Source organism: Penicillium cosmopolitanum (genome assembly GCF_028827165.1).
Source record: "Penicillium cosmopolitanum strain IBT 29677 chromosome Unknown utg000001l:1.0-706529.0:1.0-706990.0, whole genome shotgun sequence".
Lineage (NCBI taxonomy): Eukaryota > Fungi > Ascomycota > Eurotiomycetes > Eurotiales > Aspergillaceae > Penicillium > Penicillium cosmopolitanum.
The window spans coordinates 79,641-94,325 of NW_026622671.1; the positions used below are offsets into that span (position 1 = coordinate 79,641).

The window sequence follows — 14,685 nt, forward strand, 5'->3', positions numbered from 1 at the left end:
GCGCCTTCCACGACTTGGCCGCCGACAGTTGCCGCTCTATCTCTTCCATAGTGATGGCTGGCATGTCTACGGGCGCTCTCTGTGGTCTGGTCCCTTCCTCGTCAATGTTATCTGGCAACGGCGGGAAGAACTTGGATAACAATTCCTCCGCTTGCTCCTTGTGATCGTTGGTAGTAGTTCCATCTGCTCTGAGGAGCTGTGGGATCTTTCCAAATGTGGCATCATCCCCAGACTTCAGGTACTTAGCGGCTTTCCAGATATTGTCGTTGTCTGCGAGAAACTCATTCCAGTGCTTCTTCTTTTGCTTGCGGATGGCATCATGGTATTGTTTTGCCGCATCTTGGGCCATCTTTTCGAGCTCAGGTATTTTTCGCCCAGTCCGTCGTTCTGATCGCGCGCGATTGCGCCAGTACGTGTATATGTAACGGAGTTGTGTCAGGTCGGTTGTCCACCACCGCTTCGCGTGTGGCGATGGCTTTGCTCTTGGAGTTAAAGTGTGCACTGCATCTGAGACTGCAGACATCAGTCGGTCTGTTTTCTGCTGCACGGTGCCTTCCGACGGAGTAGCGGCCAAGGTGCTTGCGATTTTAGCATTAATCTCTTTCCATGGCGCGTTCTTCAGAAGAAGCCGTTCCTGATGTTTCGGGGCTGACCACGGTACATCGAACACCGTCTCAATCGTCCGGTGATCCGAGCCATGCTCAGTCCCGTGTATTACACATCTGGTCATCAGGTCTGCCAAATTGTCGGAGGCCAGGACGAGGTCAATTGTGGATTCGCAGTCCCCATACTGTCCTTCGCCATGCCATGTTTTCGTGCCTCGCTTGAGCAAGCTGCTAAGAGCAAATTCACTCATGAGGTCAATGATCGGATCTGCTTCGCCCTGTCTTCCCAAGGACACCTCGTCTCCGCCCCAGAGTTGATCATGGCGGTTGAAGTCTCCCATAATCATAATATCCACCACAGCGCCCGTGCCTCGTCGTACCCCTGTGATCGCCTTTCTCAGGTGGCCGCACGCGAGGTCCAGCGCGGAGGCATCTCCCCCTTCTACGTAGACCGACGCTATAAAGATCAGCCGTCCGGGTAACCGAACGACCGCCGCTGTCAGATCCGGGGACTCGACAGCCACTTGCTCTGCTTCTATGTCTTTATTAACCCACAGCATGCTTCGGATCGCCCATCTGCCTTCCCTCCAGGTGGAGGGAACCATCTTCGTCCATTTGTGGTGTCCCATCGGGGTGGTCAAGAGCCGGCCCTGAATCCTCCTCGCCTGAGGTTCCTGAATCGCTAACGCCACTGCGTCCTTAGTCTGTTCATCGTTCATCAAGCTTTCATGCACGGTACCCTCTTGATCGCAGCGACTGTGGTGATGACCCTCCGTAGCGCACTTTGCGCACTTCTGGATCTTCTTGCATTGAAATGCCTTGTGACCAATCTCCTGGCAGTTATAACACTGCAACGGTCGTGGTCGATGTTCAAAGATGCTGGTTGTCCCGGATTCCCCTCCAACATGAAAGTATCCGTCGGCCAGGAGCCTCCGCGCGTCAGTGCCTTTGGTGAGGTACACGACCATTGACCCATATGGCTTCGCGGCTTCCTTGCTGCTAAGCCACGTTATCTTGGCGACTGTAGTTTCATTTTCCTCCCCCAGGGCTGCAGCTGCTCCTGCCAGGATTTCATGGTTTTCATCCAGTACTGCAGACCTCTTGACGCTGTCGACCTTCAGCGGATAGAACTCGTCCCGGAGCACCCGGGCTCCCGTTCCGATCTTTTCCTCCGCCACTTTCTTGACCAGCTGGTGCTCAGCTTCATCGCGACACGCGATCCTGATCCGGTTGGGATCTCTTGGGCTGACAGTAACCGCGCGACAGCGCCAGTGAGTGTGATCATCCATCGTTCGGATTTCTTTCTCGATTGTGGCCCTGATTGAGCCTGCAGATTTCTTCTCGTTTTCACTTTCGGTCATCTTCGAGGTGTCTACCGTGCAGTATAACGTGTCGGTGAAGGTGGATGGTGTGGTATTCAGCGTTGAGAGGGTCCGTATGTTGCTTGGGTGACTGGTCGGAGGAGTGCGCGCGACCTCTGCATAGGAAGGGGAGCTGATGGGAGCAGGGGCGCTGATTTCCTCGCGTAAGGACTGAATCTCGCGCAGGATCTCATCTTGGTCATTCTGAGAGTATGGCTCGAGGTGGGATTGTGGTGTCGCGGGTCTATCTGCCAGGGTCTGTAGCTCGTGTCGAACTTCTGCAAGGGCGGCACTAAACTCTTCTTTGAGGGCGCTAAATTCTTCTTTGGCTTTTGAAGCTCCTCCTTGTGTAATCGGTCTCGCTGTCTGATTTCCTTCCTGAGTTTGACAAGTTCTTTTAACAGTTCCGACGCGTTCGGCTCCTCGCTCTCTGTTGATGATTCCGAGGCGACCGCTTCACGTTGGGCTGCTGGCTTGGACTGGGTCTTCTTTTTCTGCTGGGCACGTGCGTTGGTATGTTCGATATCGAGTTCTTGCTCCTGGGCATAATTGTTCGGTGGCCTGGTGGTGCGTCTCGGCCTCAACAATCGCGGTGGTGATTTTTCGTGTTCGTCGCGGTCGGGCGGTTCAGGGGTTCGCGTCTCGGCCCGTCCCGTCATTTTCGCTCGATTTATATCGCGCGTCCCCAGTGTAATACAGTAGTTCCCCGCAGTGATTCAGTCTTTTCCAATCTACTAGTAGTACAGTGATATCCTGTGCTACTATGTACCTTCGGCTGTACCGGGGTCCACCTCATCTACAGTACGTCCCGAAACTGGTGCAACAGCCTACACTCAAAGACTGTTTATTTGGCGCCACTGCCAAGCCACACTAAGCCGTACTAGGAATAGGACCGGAATATCAATATTCCTGTACCAGCCTCGATACTGTGATTTACTTTCATTAAAATACGGTGCCTCGTCTTGTAACTGTACTGGCGATCCAAGGAAACTATAATTTTCCATGGAAATGCAAACAAGTCAAACACTAGAGCTTGGGAGTTCCTCGAGAATCTGGCGATCTGTCACTTCCCTTCTCCTCCTATGTCCAAGTCGGTCTGGGGGGGCTTACTCGGCACCCGACCTGCAAATAGTGGCTTGTATTACTTGCTTACTGTCCTTACAGACTACCCATGAAACCGCTTATCATAATAATCAGCCTGTCAGCCACAGCCCTCTCTTCTTCACGCCCTGGATCACAATTGTTGGAAGCTGACACACAATCATGTTAATAGAATCCTCAGTGGCATCTACTGCCTTTGGGGGATGACTCACATTCCTTTCAACGATGATGACGATGATTATGATGCCTACCGATCTGAACTGCCTGTTCTATGGGAACGGACTCCCTCGTATGCCCCCACCCCTGGTCACCCAGACCGCGAATGGACGCCATCAGTAATCTGCCCTTCACCCGATCCCGAGGACATAGTTAGTGAATGTTCACCTTCCTTGCATCAACATCTATCCGGCCAGCATAGTTTTGATCCTGTGGTTGAACGTGCAGATGGAAGTGCATGGGATGAACAATCTCCGGACGGTATCCATTACCAGATTGAGTGGAAGGTTAAATTGAACAATCGAGTTGTGGTCAAGGATACAAAACAAGACCTTATTCAACCACCTAGATCCTACTGGGAACAGATAAAAGAGGATGCTTGTAATATTCTAGGACGGAAGACAGCCCGTGGCCGACGAGTGAGACTAGATGATACTGACATGGTGTTATCGGTGAACTCCCAACGGAACATTGACAAACACTTTGAAGGTACTAGTGTTGATTGGACAGCGGTGGAGAAGCAGCTGCTAGCGTGGGCCTATCTATTCCGTCGTGGCAAGAAGATCCGGCTACAGATATCGATCAACTACATAGACGACAGTGGACCTCTTCCTTCTAGAACGGACAAGCGAGGAAAGTCATCGGTAACTACACGGATGCTCGCTAACCGAGACGCTCAGATTGACGCCGAGCAGGTCTCCGGCCAATGTTCCGTCTGGCGCGATGTGTATCGTGTTATGCGATGCCCCGGGCCTCCATGTCGTCACGAAGGACAATACTGCTGGCAAGATCCAGAGGGAAAAAAGCACCATAGATTGAAGACACACCATCTGAAGGCCCTCGTTAAATATGTGGAGCAAGGTGGGGTTCTCGAGACCCACGCTGATGTCCCTGATAGTGTTCGCGAGCAGCTCTATGCCGAGGAGAACCAGCGACTGTACAAAAAAAAGAAAGCTGCGGACAACTCTACAACAGGTTCAGTGTGTCCTCCAATAAATATCAATGTCCTCCCGGCTGGATCATCTCAACAATTGATACAGCCTCCTTCGAATGATGCTTTGCCCACCGGGCCCGGCTGTATTGAACCAATCATAATCGACGGACTGCTAGATGTCGCTGTGGACGAGTATACTGAATGGCAGCAATCGCGGGTGAGCAACGAGGCTTTCAGGGAGAGCATCAACAAAGCACGCGATGTAACCCTCGAAAATTGTCTCGACCTCATGCAGATTTATGAGGATCAAGACCCAGGTTTCTTCGTTAAGCACGGCGTGAAAGTAGGTGCCGCCAGGCGTTTCGTTCGCGACATCGGACTTTGGGTGAAACGACGCAAAGAAGTCACTTGCAACGAAAATATTCATCTAGCTTAGATTTATATACTGTGATTAGAGAACAGCCTACACTGGCATACTGCAATTAAACCTTCGCATGGATTCGTGAACTCTAATTCATTTGTCGATCATATTGCCCACCAAAAAACAAGTAAAGCTCGCTCTAAAGACGTTTCCCAACATGCTGGTACAGCAAAGACCCTGTATCAAGCCCCTTATGGCAGGGCAATCAACTTTCTTATAGCACCACCAGTTCGATAGTTAATATAATCATGCACAACAAGCTACCTACTCCGTCAACGTTACTATCTTCCATAGTATGAATCAAAATCATTCACTAACAATGTCTCAGAGATGGAGCAGATTTAATGCATTGAACTGGTGGTCGAACCTAGCCACATGAATCCGAGACTATTTACTAATATGCAAGAAGTGAAGAAATACCCTGGCCAGCCTGGTATACATATCACTGCCAATTGTGGGAAGTATTGAAGGACAATTATATTCAAAAGATGGTCATTATTGCAATTAATAACAGCATATTAAAAGGTCAATGGGGCCGTATAGCAATGCGGTATTATGGCATCAAGTAAGGGCATCAAGTAAGGGCATCAAGTAAGGGCATCAATATAAAATACTGATCTTAGAAGAACAGAATTTACATAATTTCGCATTTGACAAGGTGCACTGATACATTAAGCACCGCATTGGGTTCGTAGAAGCTATAAAGCTCAATACTGGGAAAACCCTGCATCATTACTAATTCCTGGCTTCTTCCGTCACATCTGTTTTCGTAGGGCCAGGGAGTGGCACATCACCGGAGGATACAAGGTCTGCGTCCTTACTGGCTATTCTGGGCAGCTCATCTAGACCAACCAGTTCTGAGATCTGGAACTGAGTATGTGCGAGTATTTCTTGACTGTAATCCTCTAGACACCGGCGACAATTTATTGAGCAAGTGGTGTTCATACTGGCTTTGGCTAGGAAGACTAGCACATGAGCCACTTTGGTGGCTGTTGCGGTTATTGCGTCGTGTGAATCTCGATAATTCTGAGAACATCTATTGTGAATCCCAATGTTAGCTAATTTGTGGTGCGGACTTTGATAGTGTGCCCAGAAATAAAAGATCTCTTCAAACGGACGTACCCGGACTGAGATGGAAAGACTCAAGACTCAAAAAAATTTGCGGCAAACCAAGCGGGTCAGAGAACATACCTACCTGTCCTGGGGAAGTACGGGCTATGACGTAGGTGGCGTCGTATCAGCCCGAAACAAGTTTTCTCATCACCAACCAATATTCTCATTATAACCACGTTTCTGCCTATTTAATCGAGCGGTGACCCCACAATGGATTAGCTAATTGTGTAAATATTCACGGGGAATCTGGAAGGATTGAGGTCAAAATGAACTCAACGATTGCGTTAACTGTCAACGATTGCGTTAACTGGGGATGGGGCCATACGAAGGAGTCTTCCAGGGATCTGGGTGTCCAGTATCTCACAAGTTCCCTCTGATCGAGGGTTGGAAAGATGACTCTCTACAAAAATGTAACAGCGAATTTTCTGTATACCCTGTTGGATTGTGTACAGGGGTTTTTCGAAAACAGATTACATACCCCCAGACACACACTCGCTTTCCTTCCGAAGACCCACTGATGGGTTGGCCTAGATCGCCGTACCCAACAGCTGGTCAGATCAAGAAAGTTCCTCCGCAGAGAATCATTCCTGGCCTACGGAGTAGCGCCCCGCTCAGATCGCGCTAAACCGAATATGGCCTGTCAAAATCCCCATCATTTCTCGATGTAGATCTCGTAGATCACCCGAATTACCGTAATTACAGTTCCCGGCATCGCCATTGGCCCTCACGCAAGATAATTAGGTGCTTCCCGAAGATGAACACCCCGAGTAGAGCCAAGGGGAATGGAAACACGAGAAATCTGCATGTCTTGTTGTTGCTGAGGGCTGGTATTTCTGCCATCAGCAGTGATCCGCATTCCATGTCCATGTTGATTGGATTTCCATGAATTTTGGGAAGGCCCCTTGCATCAGGTAGGGCATACTAGTTGAATAGATTTCAAGCTCGAGAGCTAAACATCGAGCCTCGCTGCTTTGGCGCGAATCTGTACCACCTCAACGTAATGGAAGCTCTTTTTTCGGGGGATCTCCCGTGTTTCCTTTGGGGGCGTGGCAGAGCACTTGCGGTCTGTGGAGGGCGATACTTGTTACCGGTGTTAATCTCTTGACAATCTGCATTTCTGCCTGAGTTGGGGGTTGCTTGGATTCAATATCACAGCCATTCGGTGCGCTTCGAGGGGCTGAATAGATCAATCACAAAGATCTGGGCTTTAGCCTGCGTCTAATTTTGATAGGTTAACCTTGAATCGTCTGTGCTCTGCGCTCAAGGCAGTTAATAAAGAGGCCGTGGTTCTACGCTATTTCCCAGCGAAACCTGCCGTTGAGGAATTCTCCGCCACCGCTCCAGAAGTTTGCCTGGATTAAAACTACCAGCATGCCGGAACAAAATCAAAACGCTAGGAAAGTTGAACGACATTTTGCCCTCATCTATATTGACCGTGAAGGAAAAATTTGCCATGAGACGTCTCCTTCCATCTCCGATAGCGCCCGTGCTATTATGACTTCGGAGTTTCTAAAAGCGGTGGCAGAATCGAATGAAGGCGGCTTTCCAACTCCTGCTCTAAAACTGCCGGACAGCCACTCTCTGATTTCGCCCTCATCATCGCTAGCGCCTACAGCTCCTGGAGCAGCAAAACTAGGGACAGATTTGCAACGTGGAAGAAGATTGTGGACCGAAGAGCATAGTTTCGATGTTCAGACAGCCACAATCTCAGTCAAGAACAAAGTGGTTCTCCGTCAATACTATGAGAAGGTCTTTCAGAACTTACAGCAAACGAATTGCCGAGTTATTGCCAAAGCCTATATAAAGCTCGTCGAGCCTCGCAAGCAAATTCAATATCCCTACAATGGAAGGAAGGCAATGGCAGGCAAAACACAGCAATTCAGTCCTGAAGAGACCAAACCGCCGTGGTGGCCACTTGGTGTGAGCCACCGGGAACCCGACCATCTTCCTAAAGCTGGTGAGAAGACCAGCATTTTCCATGGTATTGACTCAGCTGACCTTTGAATCAGAGCGCATCGCGCTTCTCATCCATATCCTATGCGAATTACGCACCAGCCACGGAATCACCGCGCAGAAACTGAAAGAAGCAGGACAGCCGATTCAACAACACATTTCTCCGATCGAACGATTAAAACTACTGGACGAGCTATACTATGTGAGAGAGAAGGAGGAAAATTTTCTAGATGCAGTGACCGGTAGGTTTTTTGCAGTAATTTGCAAGGTCTGGGCTAATGAGGCGCAGATGGGAATGAAAGAGTTTTGATTTCGCGAGCGAACCTACCTCAATACATGGATGTCGCCTGCAGACAAAATTATCCGGGCAAAAAGAGGTCTCAGGGTGAGCAAAAGCTGAAATGCGAGCTGCCAAGTCAGAACTTGTCGATACGCATCCGACCTGCCCAGCGGATGATTTCTTTGAAGGTACCTGTCGACCCATATGCTGTCGTGAACACCTCTACACAGCAACATCTTCTCATGCAATCTGGTTTGAAATCTTCATCGTCGCCTGAATCGCCTCGAGATCTAAAACGAAAGCTCTGTGTGCTGAGGATGGCAATCCTCCCACAAAGTTTTCTTCTATGAACTACTCCTACTCTTTTCCTATCGTAATGATTGCTTAGGGAATGCACAGTAAATACACCTAAGAGAGAGGACTTTTGCAAACCAGGCAAACTGTAGCCGCTCGTGTAAGCCTCTTAGCATTTTGGAACTTTTAGTAAATGTTACCAATGGAAAACGGAAAATTGGGAACGGAAGCCTGTAAGGATGCTATATACTTCCGATAGAAATAATCAAGGTACCATAATTTACGTGAGTTCTTTGTGAGGGGTTTCGTATAGCCTTTCTCACTACCCTCAGACTAGACTTTACAAAATGATCCTCGTAAACCATCCACCACTTTGTACCCACCGACACAGCGAGACACAAGAAGAGGAGCCGGTGGGCTGCAAGACTGTTCTCAACAGACGGCGGTTTTCGATCAGGGTGTGAGTACATTCATCTAATCCTTCAATTTCACCGCGGCATATGATGAGAGAGATGCCCTACCAGCAATATTGTAGCCTGGGGCACCTGGGCGTCCAGGCATCCAGGGCGCCATTCCTCAACATCGATTTCCTACGAGGACCATACATCAGTTCAATCGAATTTGACCTGAGGATACTTGGACGGCGCTCCCGATGAGTTTCACTTTCTCTATCCCCTTTTTGTCATCGCAAAGCACAATATGAACGCCAATATCGCTCCTGCGTCCCATTTCAATTCCTTGCACAATGTCATAGTCAAACACGATTTTGTCTTCAGGCTGTTGGCTGACCAAGGAGAGGTATGCTGCTAAGCCAGTGGCAGAGCTACCAGTGGCCGGATCTTCAAAATTTCCCAGAAGCATACGCGTACGAAGAACTGTCCTTCCACCGTCAGGCACATCACGAACATAGAAGTAAAGGTTGATGAGCCCCTCGCCATCCCAGCCAGCATCGAGATAGCCCCCATTCAGAGCAGAAGAAAGTTTTATCATTTCACCGCCGATGGGCATGTCTACGGCAGCCAAAGCGTTGGTACTCGGAAGCTCAACAAGAATCACTGTCATACCCCTGACGACAGAGAAAACAGGAAAGCCGATATTTCCGGAGTCGTTAGATTGTAGGAACGGACCGAGGTAGGATGTAGTCGTAGAAGCTCTGACAGAGGAAATTGCGCCTTGTGAAGGTGAAATTCATGTGGAACACAGGCTGAAACAAGAGAAGATGCCGCGACTTGTGAAATTGGAATATCACCAGCCTTAGTCGTAAGGGCTTCAAATTCAGACTGATCTTCCCGACATGGCGATAAACGAAGAAGCCATGAGGCGGCACCAATGGTCGGATGACCTGCGAACGGAAGTTCCTTCGTTGTCATAAAAATATCGATTCTTCGCTTTGTAGGAGCCATCAAAGAAACAGGATAGACAAAAATAGTCTCTGAATAATTGAATTCACGAGCAATAGCCTGCATCTGGTCTCGGGTGACGGGTTCTGAGGAATGATCCGGAAGAAAAACAACGGCCAATGGATTCCCACCGAAGACGTTGGATGTAAAGACATCAAGTGTCACGTAATCAAGACTCAACGCCATCACCGCGATATAGTTCAGGATATGTGGGATAAGTGATTGAAGACGAGCAGGGATGAAGTGCCCTTGTTAGAACCGCGGGGAAATTGACTGTGAAATTGAAAATTTCAATGGAATGGTCAAGGGAGGAGAAAGAGCAGAAGATAACTGTCAAAATGAGAGCAGTGCCCTGAGCAGCGAGGAAAGGAAGTCCACGGTTAAGCTGGAGACGTCGGCACCTTTATTGGGAACGAGAGTGCTAATACTTAATTGACGCTGTTAATAATCTCTTCGATCGACCGATATCGGTCGACAACGGTTGACGGCGGTGCTTGGCAGAATTCAATGACCCACTTGTATAGAAGATATTGCTTGCCAAACTATATCGTATTTGTAATATAGTAGTAACAAGCTTCAGTGCGATGAATGATGCGGGAAGACATGTGCTGACAAATACCTATCAGACGTCATATTTGGGAAGTGTAAAAAAATGTGACATTAATCCCTGACGTCGCTCGCAGACCGAGGCTTTTTTTTATTGTGATGCAACAATACAACACCTCTCGCTGTTCGCGCTAAAATCTCGCTTCTCTCGATCAAATGTCTATTCCAAGAACGGCAGCTCATACCGATAAGGCACCCCAGCCTTACGGGGGCCTCTATTCGCAAGCAGTCATCGCTAATGGAGTTGTGTACTGCTCTGGAATCGTTGCGATTGACCCTGAAACAGGGAAGTTGATTGACGGAGATGTCAAGGCTCATACGGTAAGAAAAAGCCCACCTTGTTGATTCCAATGTGTGGTCAAGACGCTTATCAAGTTTTAGGAACGTATCCTCCAGAGCCTCTCCAGTACTCTACAGTCTGCCGGCACTAGTCTCAACCAAGCTGTCAAGATTAATGTTTACCTCGCCAACATGGATGATTTCGCAGCCATGAATTCGGTTTACGAGAAATATTTCGTGGATGAAGTGAAACCCTGCAGAACGTATGTACGACCCACTGGGACATGAAGAAAATATCTCTGACTTGTTGTAACAGCTGTGTGGCTGTTAAGTCGTTGCCTTTTGGCACCGATGTTGAGATGGAATGTATTGCAGTTCTGTAAACGGCTAGGGCTATCTATGACCGAGAAATCAGCGACGCTTAAACCTTTCTTTTTCTGTAAGAATGGTGTTTTATATGTTCTGTTGAGACAACAAAAGTGCCTCACTTCGAGCAAAATTTGGCCCCAGGTGTACTTAGGTTTAGGTGCAGTCTAGTAAAAGTTCGACGGCATTTTCTCAATCATCTCATCTAATTTGCCCTTACGTGTCTTTGTCATCCTCTAGAATTTTATTACTTGAGCCCTTCATGCTAACTCGCTGTTAGCACGTAAGCAAGCGCCCTTGCTGATGAAGACTCACGGGACCATAGCCATAGCTGTTAAATATAAACGGAGCAGTAAGGTCACCCAGCTGATGCTCATCGACAGGTATCCGAATACGAAGAAAACAACTGACATAGCTGGCCTTACAAAATGGACTTGCAGACCACCCAAGCCAGAAATGGACTATAAGAACCCCAGGAGCTTGGAAGAAACATTCGGATGCTACCTGTGGGGGTAAGAAAAGCTATGCAACACTGTCACGACCTCCAGATGCAATAGATTATCATATTGATTCTATTAAGACAGAAAATATACATACAAGGATGATGCGGACCTCTCGAGGCCTTTGGATTTCGATTCGTGCATGCTCAGCTCAAAATAAAAAGATATTGGAGTAAAATTGGAACTCGTTCAATGTTAATCACTCGAGCATCGCAGACCCCCTAACAAGTTTTCTTCAACCTGGCAATCATTACACAGAATTTTTCATTGTCGTCTTAGATTGGCTGTCCTCGGACTGCGAATTTGGGCTCCTGGAAAATCCTTAGGTCTAGATCTTCGACACTAGTGGCTTGGATAGGCCGGTATTCGACCCATTGCCGGTGTGGGTATTTATCAAATTTTTTCTTCTTAGCAAGGCGACTATAATCCAATTATTACAGTGATTATGTGTTGTTTACCGAGTTGAACTGATCTATGATGAGTTTGACCGGTATACCGTCCGAGAATGAGTGGAGACGCTTGGGGCAGTGCGATTATCGGACTTCGGCCAGATGACCGAGCTGCTTATCGGCTTATCATCGGAGAACCTTCCGACACCGCGTCTTTCCGCGGCGTCGCCGAGAACTCCGAGAGTTATAGTCATCGGCAATAGAGTTAATTAGTTACCGTGTTGCTTTCGTATCATTAAAGCAATTTTTCCTTTCCTCACAGTCATCATGACCTCAGCTCAGACAACCCATATTATAGGCCTGGGCAGCATTGGGTCCTTTGTTGCCCACTCTCTTCGATCTCTTCCTAACCCACCTTCCGTCACTTTACTTGTCCATCGATCAAATCTCTATGAAGAACTAGCTTCTAAGGGGTGGAAGCTAGGTCTACGACTAGGAGAAAATGGCGATCTACAAGAAGAAGGGGAGTTTGACGCAGAGATGCTGGGAGAATCCTCCGACTCTCACCCGATTTATAACTTGATAGTTGCTGTCAAGGCATCCGCTACGGTGTCTGCCCTCGAGCCTATTCGACATCGGCTCGGGTCACATTCGACAATCTGTCTCTTTCAGAATGGACTAGGTCAGGTCGAAGATCTCAACAAGCGTATGTTTCCGGATATTTCCACACGACCAACGTACATATTTGGCATCATGCGTCATGGGGTCTATCTGAGATCTTCGACCGAGGTTGTTCTCGCGAGCTCGAATGGTTGTGCTGCTGTGGGCATTGTAAGGAATGAAGAATTTTCTTCAAGGCCATCTCAGCCTCAGTTCCTACTGGATGTTTTGCTTAAATCTCCCGTCCTTCGTTGTGAAAAGATGGAGTGGCCACATCTTCTTCGAGAGCAGCTGCTGAAGCTGGCTGCGAATTGCGTGCTCAACCCTTTAACGGCATTACTCGATGTGCGAAACGGTGATATCAAGGATAACCGTGACCTCTGGCCTCTGCATTGCCGCCTTCTCAAAGAAATTTCGATGGTTTATGGGAAACTTCCCGAGCTCCAGAACTTGCCGCGCGATCTGGCCCATTTCTCAGTTGAATTACTTGAAAATGTTTTATTGGACACGATTAATAAAACAGCACGAAACTCGAGTAGTATGCGCGAAGATATTCGAAAAGGCCGAGAGACAGAAATTGAGTATATCAACGGCTGGATCGTCAGGCGTGGCCGCGAGTTGGGAATCGATTGCGTGGCCAATGAGTCTATAACACAACTTGTACTTGCAAAGAGCCACCAGGACGGAAGGGATAAGAATTTCCAGATTTGGAAAGCAAAATAATATAGACTAGATGCTGCGTTATAGCAGCGGGACTTTATCTATTCTTTGGTATGGTGTAGAAATTTGCACAGGGCATTCGTGGCTGTAGCTAATGTAGCGTAGGTCGACGGCGAGGCCGGTGTCCCGTGAAAATGACTGAGTGTGGGACATACCACGCGTGGAATGTGTATCATGAGAAGTAGCCGCTTTACGTCTCCTCTATGGTCAGGCCTGCGTGCCGAAAATGTCCCTCTGCGCTCTTCCCCCTTGCACCGACGATGTCAACGCACCATTCAAGGAAGGTATCGAATCCTTGATCCGGGTTCTCTTCGTAAGACTGCCAATTTCGCCGAATGAAGGCTTTCAACTCCGCAAAGAACTCCTCAATAGGATTTAAGTCTGGAGAATATGGAGGCAAAAAGACCAGCTTTACTTCGGCTTCTGAACACATCTGTTCTATTCGCTCTGAGTGATGAAAAGATGCGTTGTCCATGACTAACACAGACTTCGGCTCGGGCCATTTCCCACAATGCTTGAGAAGCTGCGCAATAAAATCCTCAAAGATGGACGCATCAGTTGAGCCTTGGAACACTCGAGATAAAACAATGCCATCTTGGGCATACGCAGGCAGTATCTGATATCGCTTATCACGATGGAATTTAGATACTTGGACTGGTGCTATACCTAGCGGGGACCAACCCGTTCTCCTAAAGCCTATCCTTTTATCACATCCAGACTCATCCACATAGACAAGGTGGTAAGACTGGAAGTCGGAGATAAAGTGGAGGTATTCGTCACGCAGGTCTAAATTGCGCTCTCGGGCCTTGACTCGGGCAGTTTTTTTAGACCAGCCTTTGGACGTAAGTGCGCGGCTGATGCTCGATTTCGTTGCTTGAATAGCGAATTCGTCCCACAGAAAAATCGCCATCTCGTCAAGGTACAGGGTGGGTTTTTCGAGTAAATAATCACATAAAGCCTCGAGCATGACTGGAGTGATGCTACGAGGTCGTCCGCCTTTGTTAGGCGGTGATTTAACGCTGCCGAACATCCGTATATTGGAAGAGATTCTCAGGATGGTACTCCTATTGCAGCCAGCAGCCTGTGCCATCTGCGATATAGATAGCTCCCCACTGTGGATCATGTCATAGATAAGCTCATGTTTAGAAGGGGCTAGGTTTGGCGCCATCTCGGCTCGACCACTCGTGATTGATGCTTGAGACACCGTCCCTTGGGAGGTTGATCTGAAGGTGGGGTAGGGAGGTGTCAGATGTATCATTTACAAGTGAATACATGATTCAAGATACAATGTAATGCCCTGAAACGAACGAAGTGAGAGAAAGGGACTTAAACACGGGACGTACTTGTGTGCGAGACGTTGCAAAAAGAAGTAACTGCCCTGAAACGAACGAAGTGAGAGAAAGGGTTTACTACCGCGCGCAGGGAAGGTCCTTGTTGTCAAAAACTTTAATTTATGCTCGCTGTTACGCAGATTCTACCTTCTCATT

General features: G+C 48.2%; 5 protein-coding genes across 5 annotated transcripts; 3 read left to right on the forward strand and 2 right to left on the reverse strand.

Annotated features, from left to right (window-relative positions):
* Positions 1-234: 234 nt before the first annotated feature.
* On the reverse strand, positions 235-2,625 carry N7509_000021 (exonuclease/endonuclease/phosphatase family protein; the record flags this gene model as incomplete). The annotated part of the gene is given in 3 exon segments (XM_056624668.1): positions 235-241; positions 282-2,344; positions 2,356-2,625. The coding sequence occupies 3 exon segments, from the start codon at positions 2,623-2,625 to the stop codon at positions 235-237; spliced, it is 2,340 nt and encodes a 779-aa protein (XP_056494769.1).
* Positions 2,626-7,122: 4,497 nt separating this feature from the next.
* N7509_000022 (DUF2841 domain-containing protein) lies at positions 7,123-8,334 on the forward strand (the record flags this gene model as incomplete). The annotated part of the gene is made up of 3 exons (XM_056624669.1): positions 7,123-7,708; positions 7,761-7,946; positions 7,994-8,334. 3 exons carry the CDS (start codon positions 7,123-7,125, stop codon positions 8,332-8,334), a joined length of 1,113 nt encoding a protein of 370 aa, XP_056494770.1.
* A 550-nt stretch (positions 8,335-8,884) lies between these two features.
* On the reverse strand, positions 8,885-9,864 carry N7509_000023 (PhzF family phenazine biosynthesis protein; the record flags this gene model as incomplete). Its single annotated transcript, XM_056624670.1, has 2 exons — positions 8,885-9,450; positions 9,528-9,864. The coding sequence occupies 2 exons, from the start codon at positions 9,862-9,864 to the stop codon at positions 8,885-8,887; spliced, it is 903 nt and encodes a 300-aa protein (XP_056494771.1).
* Positions 9,865-10,440: 576 nt separating this feature from the next.
* N7509_000024 (putative L-PSP endoribonuclease family protein Brt1) lies at positions 10,441-10,946 on the forward strand (the record flags this gene model as incomplete). The annotated part of the gene is made up of 3 exons (XM_056624671.1): positions 10,441-10,605; positions 10,666-10,826; positions 10,880-10,946. 3 exons carry the CDS (start codon positions 10,441-10,443, stop codon positions 10,944-10,946), a joined length of 393 nt encoding a protein of 130 aa, XP_056494772.1.
* Positions 10,947-12,145: 1,199 nt separating this feature from the next.
* Positions 12,146-13,201, forward strand: N7509_000025 (uncharacterized protein; the record flags this gene model as incomplete). The annotated part of the gene is made up of 1 exon (XM_056624672.1): positions 12,146-13,201. The coding sequence occupies one exon, from the start codon at positions 12,146-12,148 to the stop codon at positions 13,199-13,201; it is 1,056 nt and encodes a 351-aa protein (XP_056494773.1).
* Positions 13,202-14,685: the final 1,484 nt, after the last annotated feature.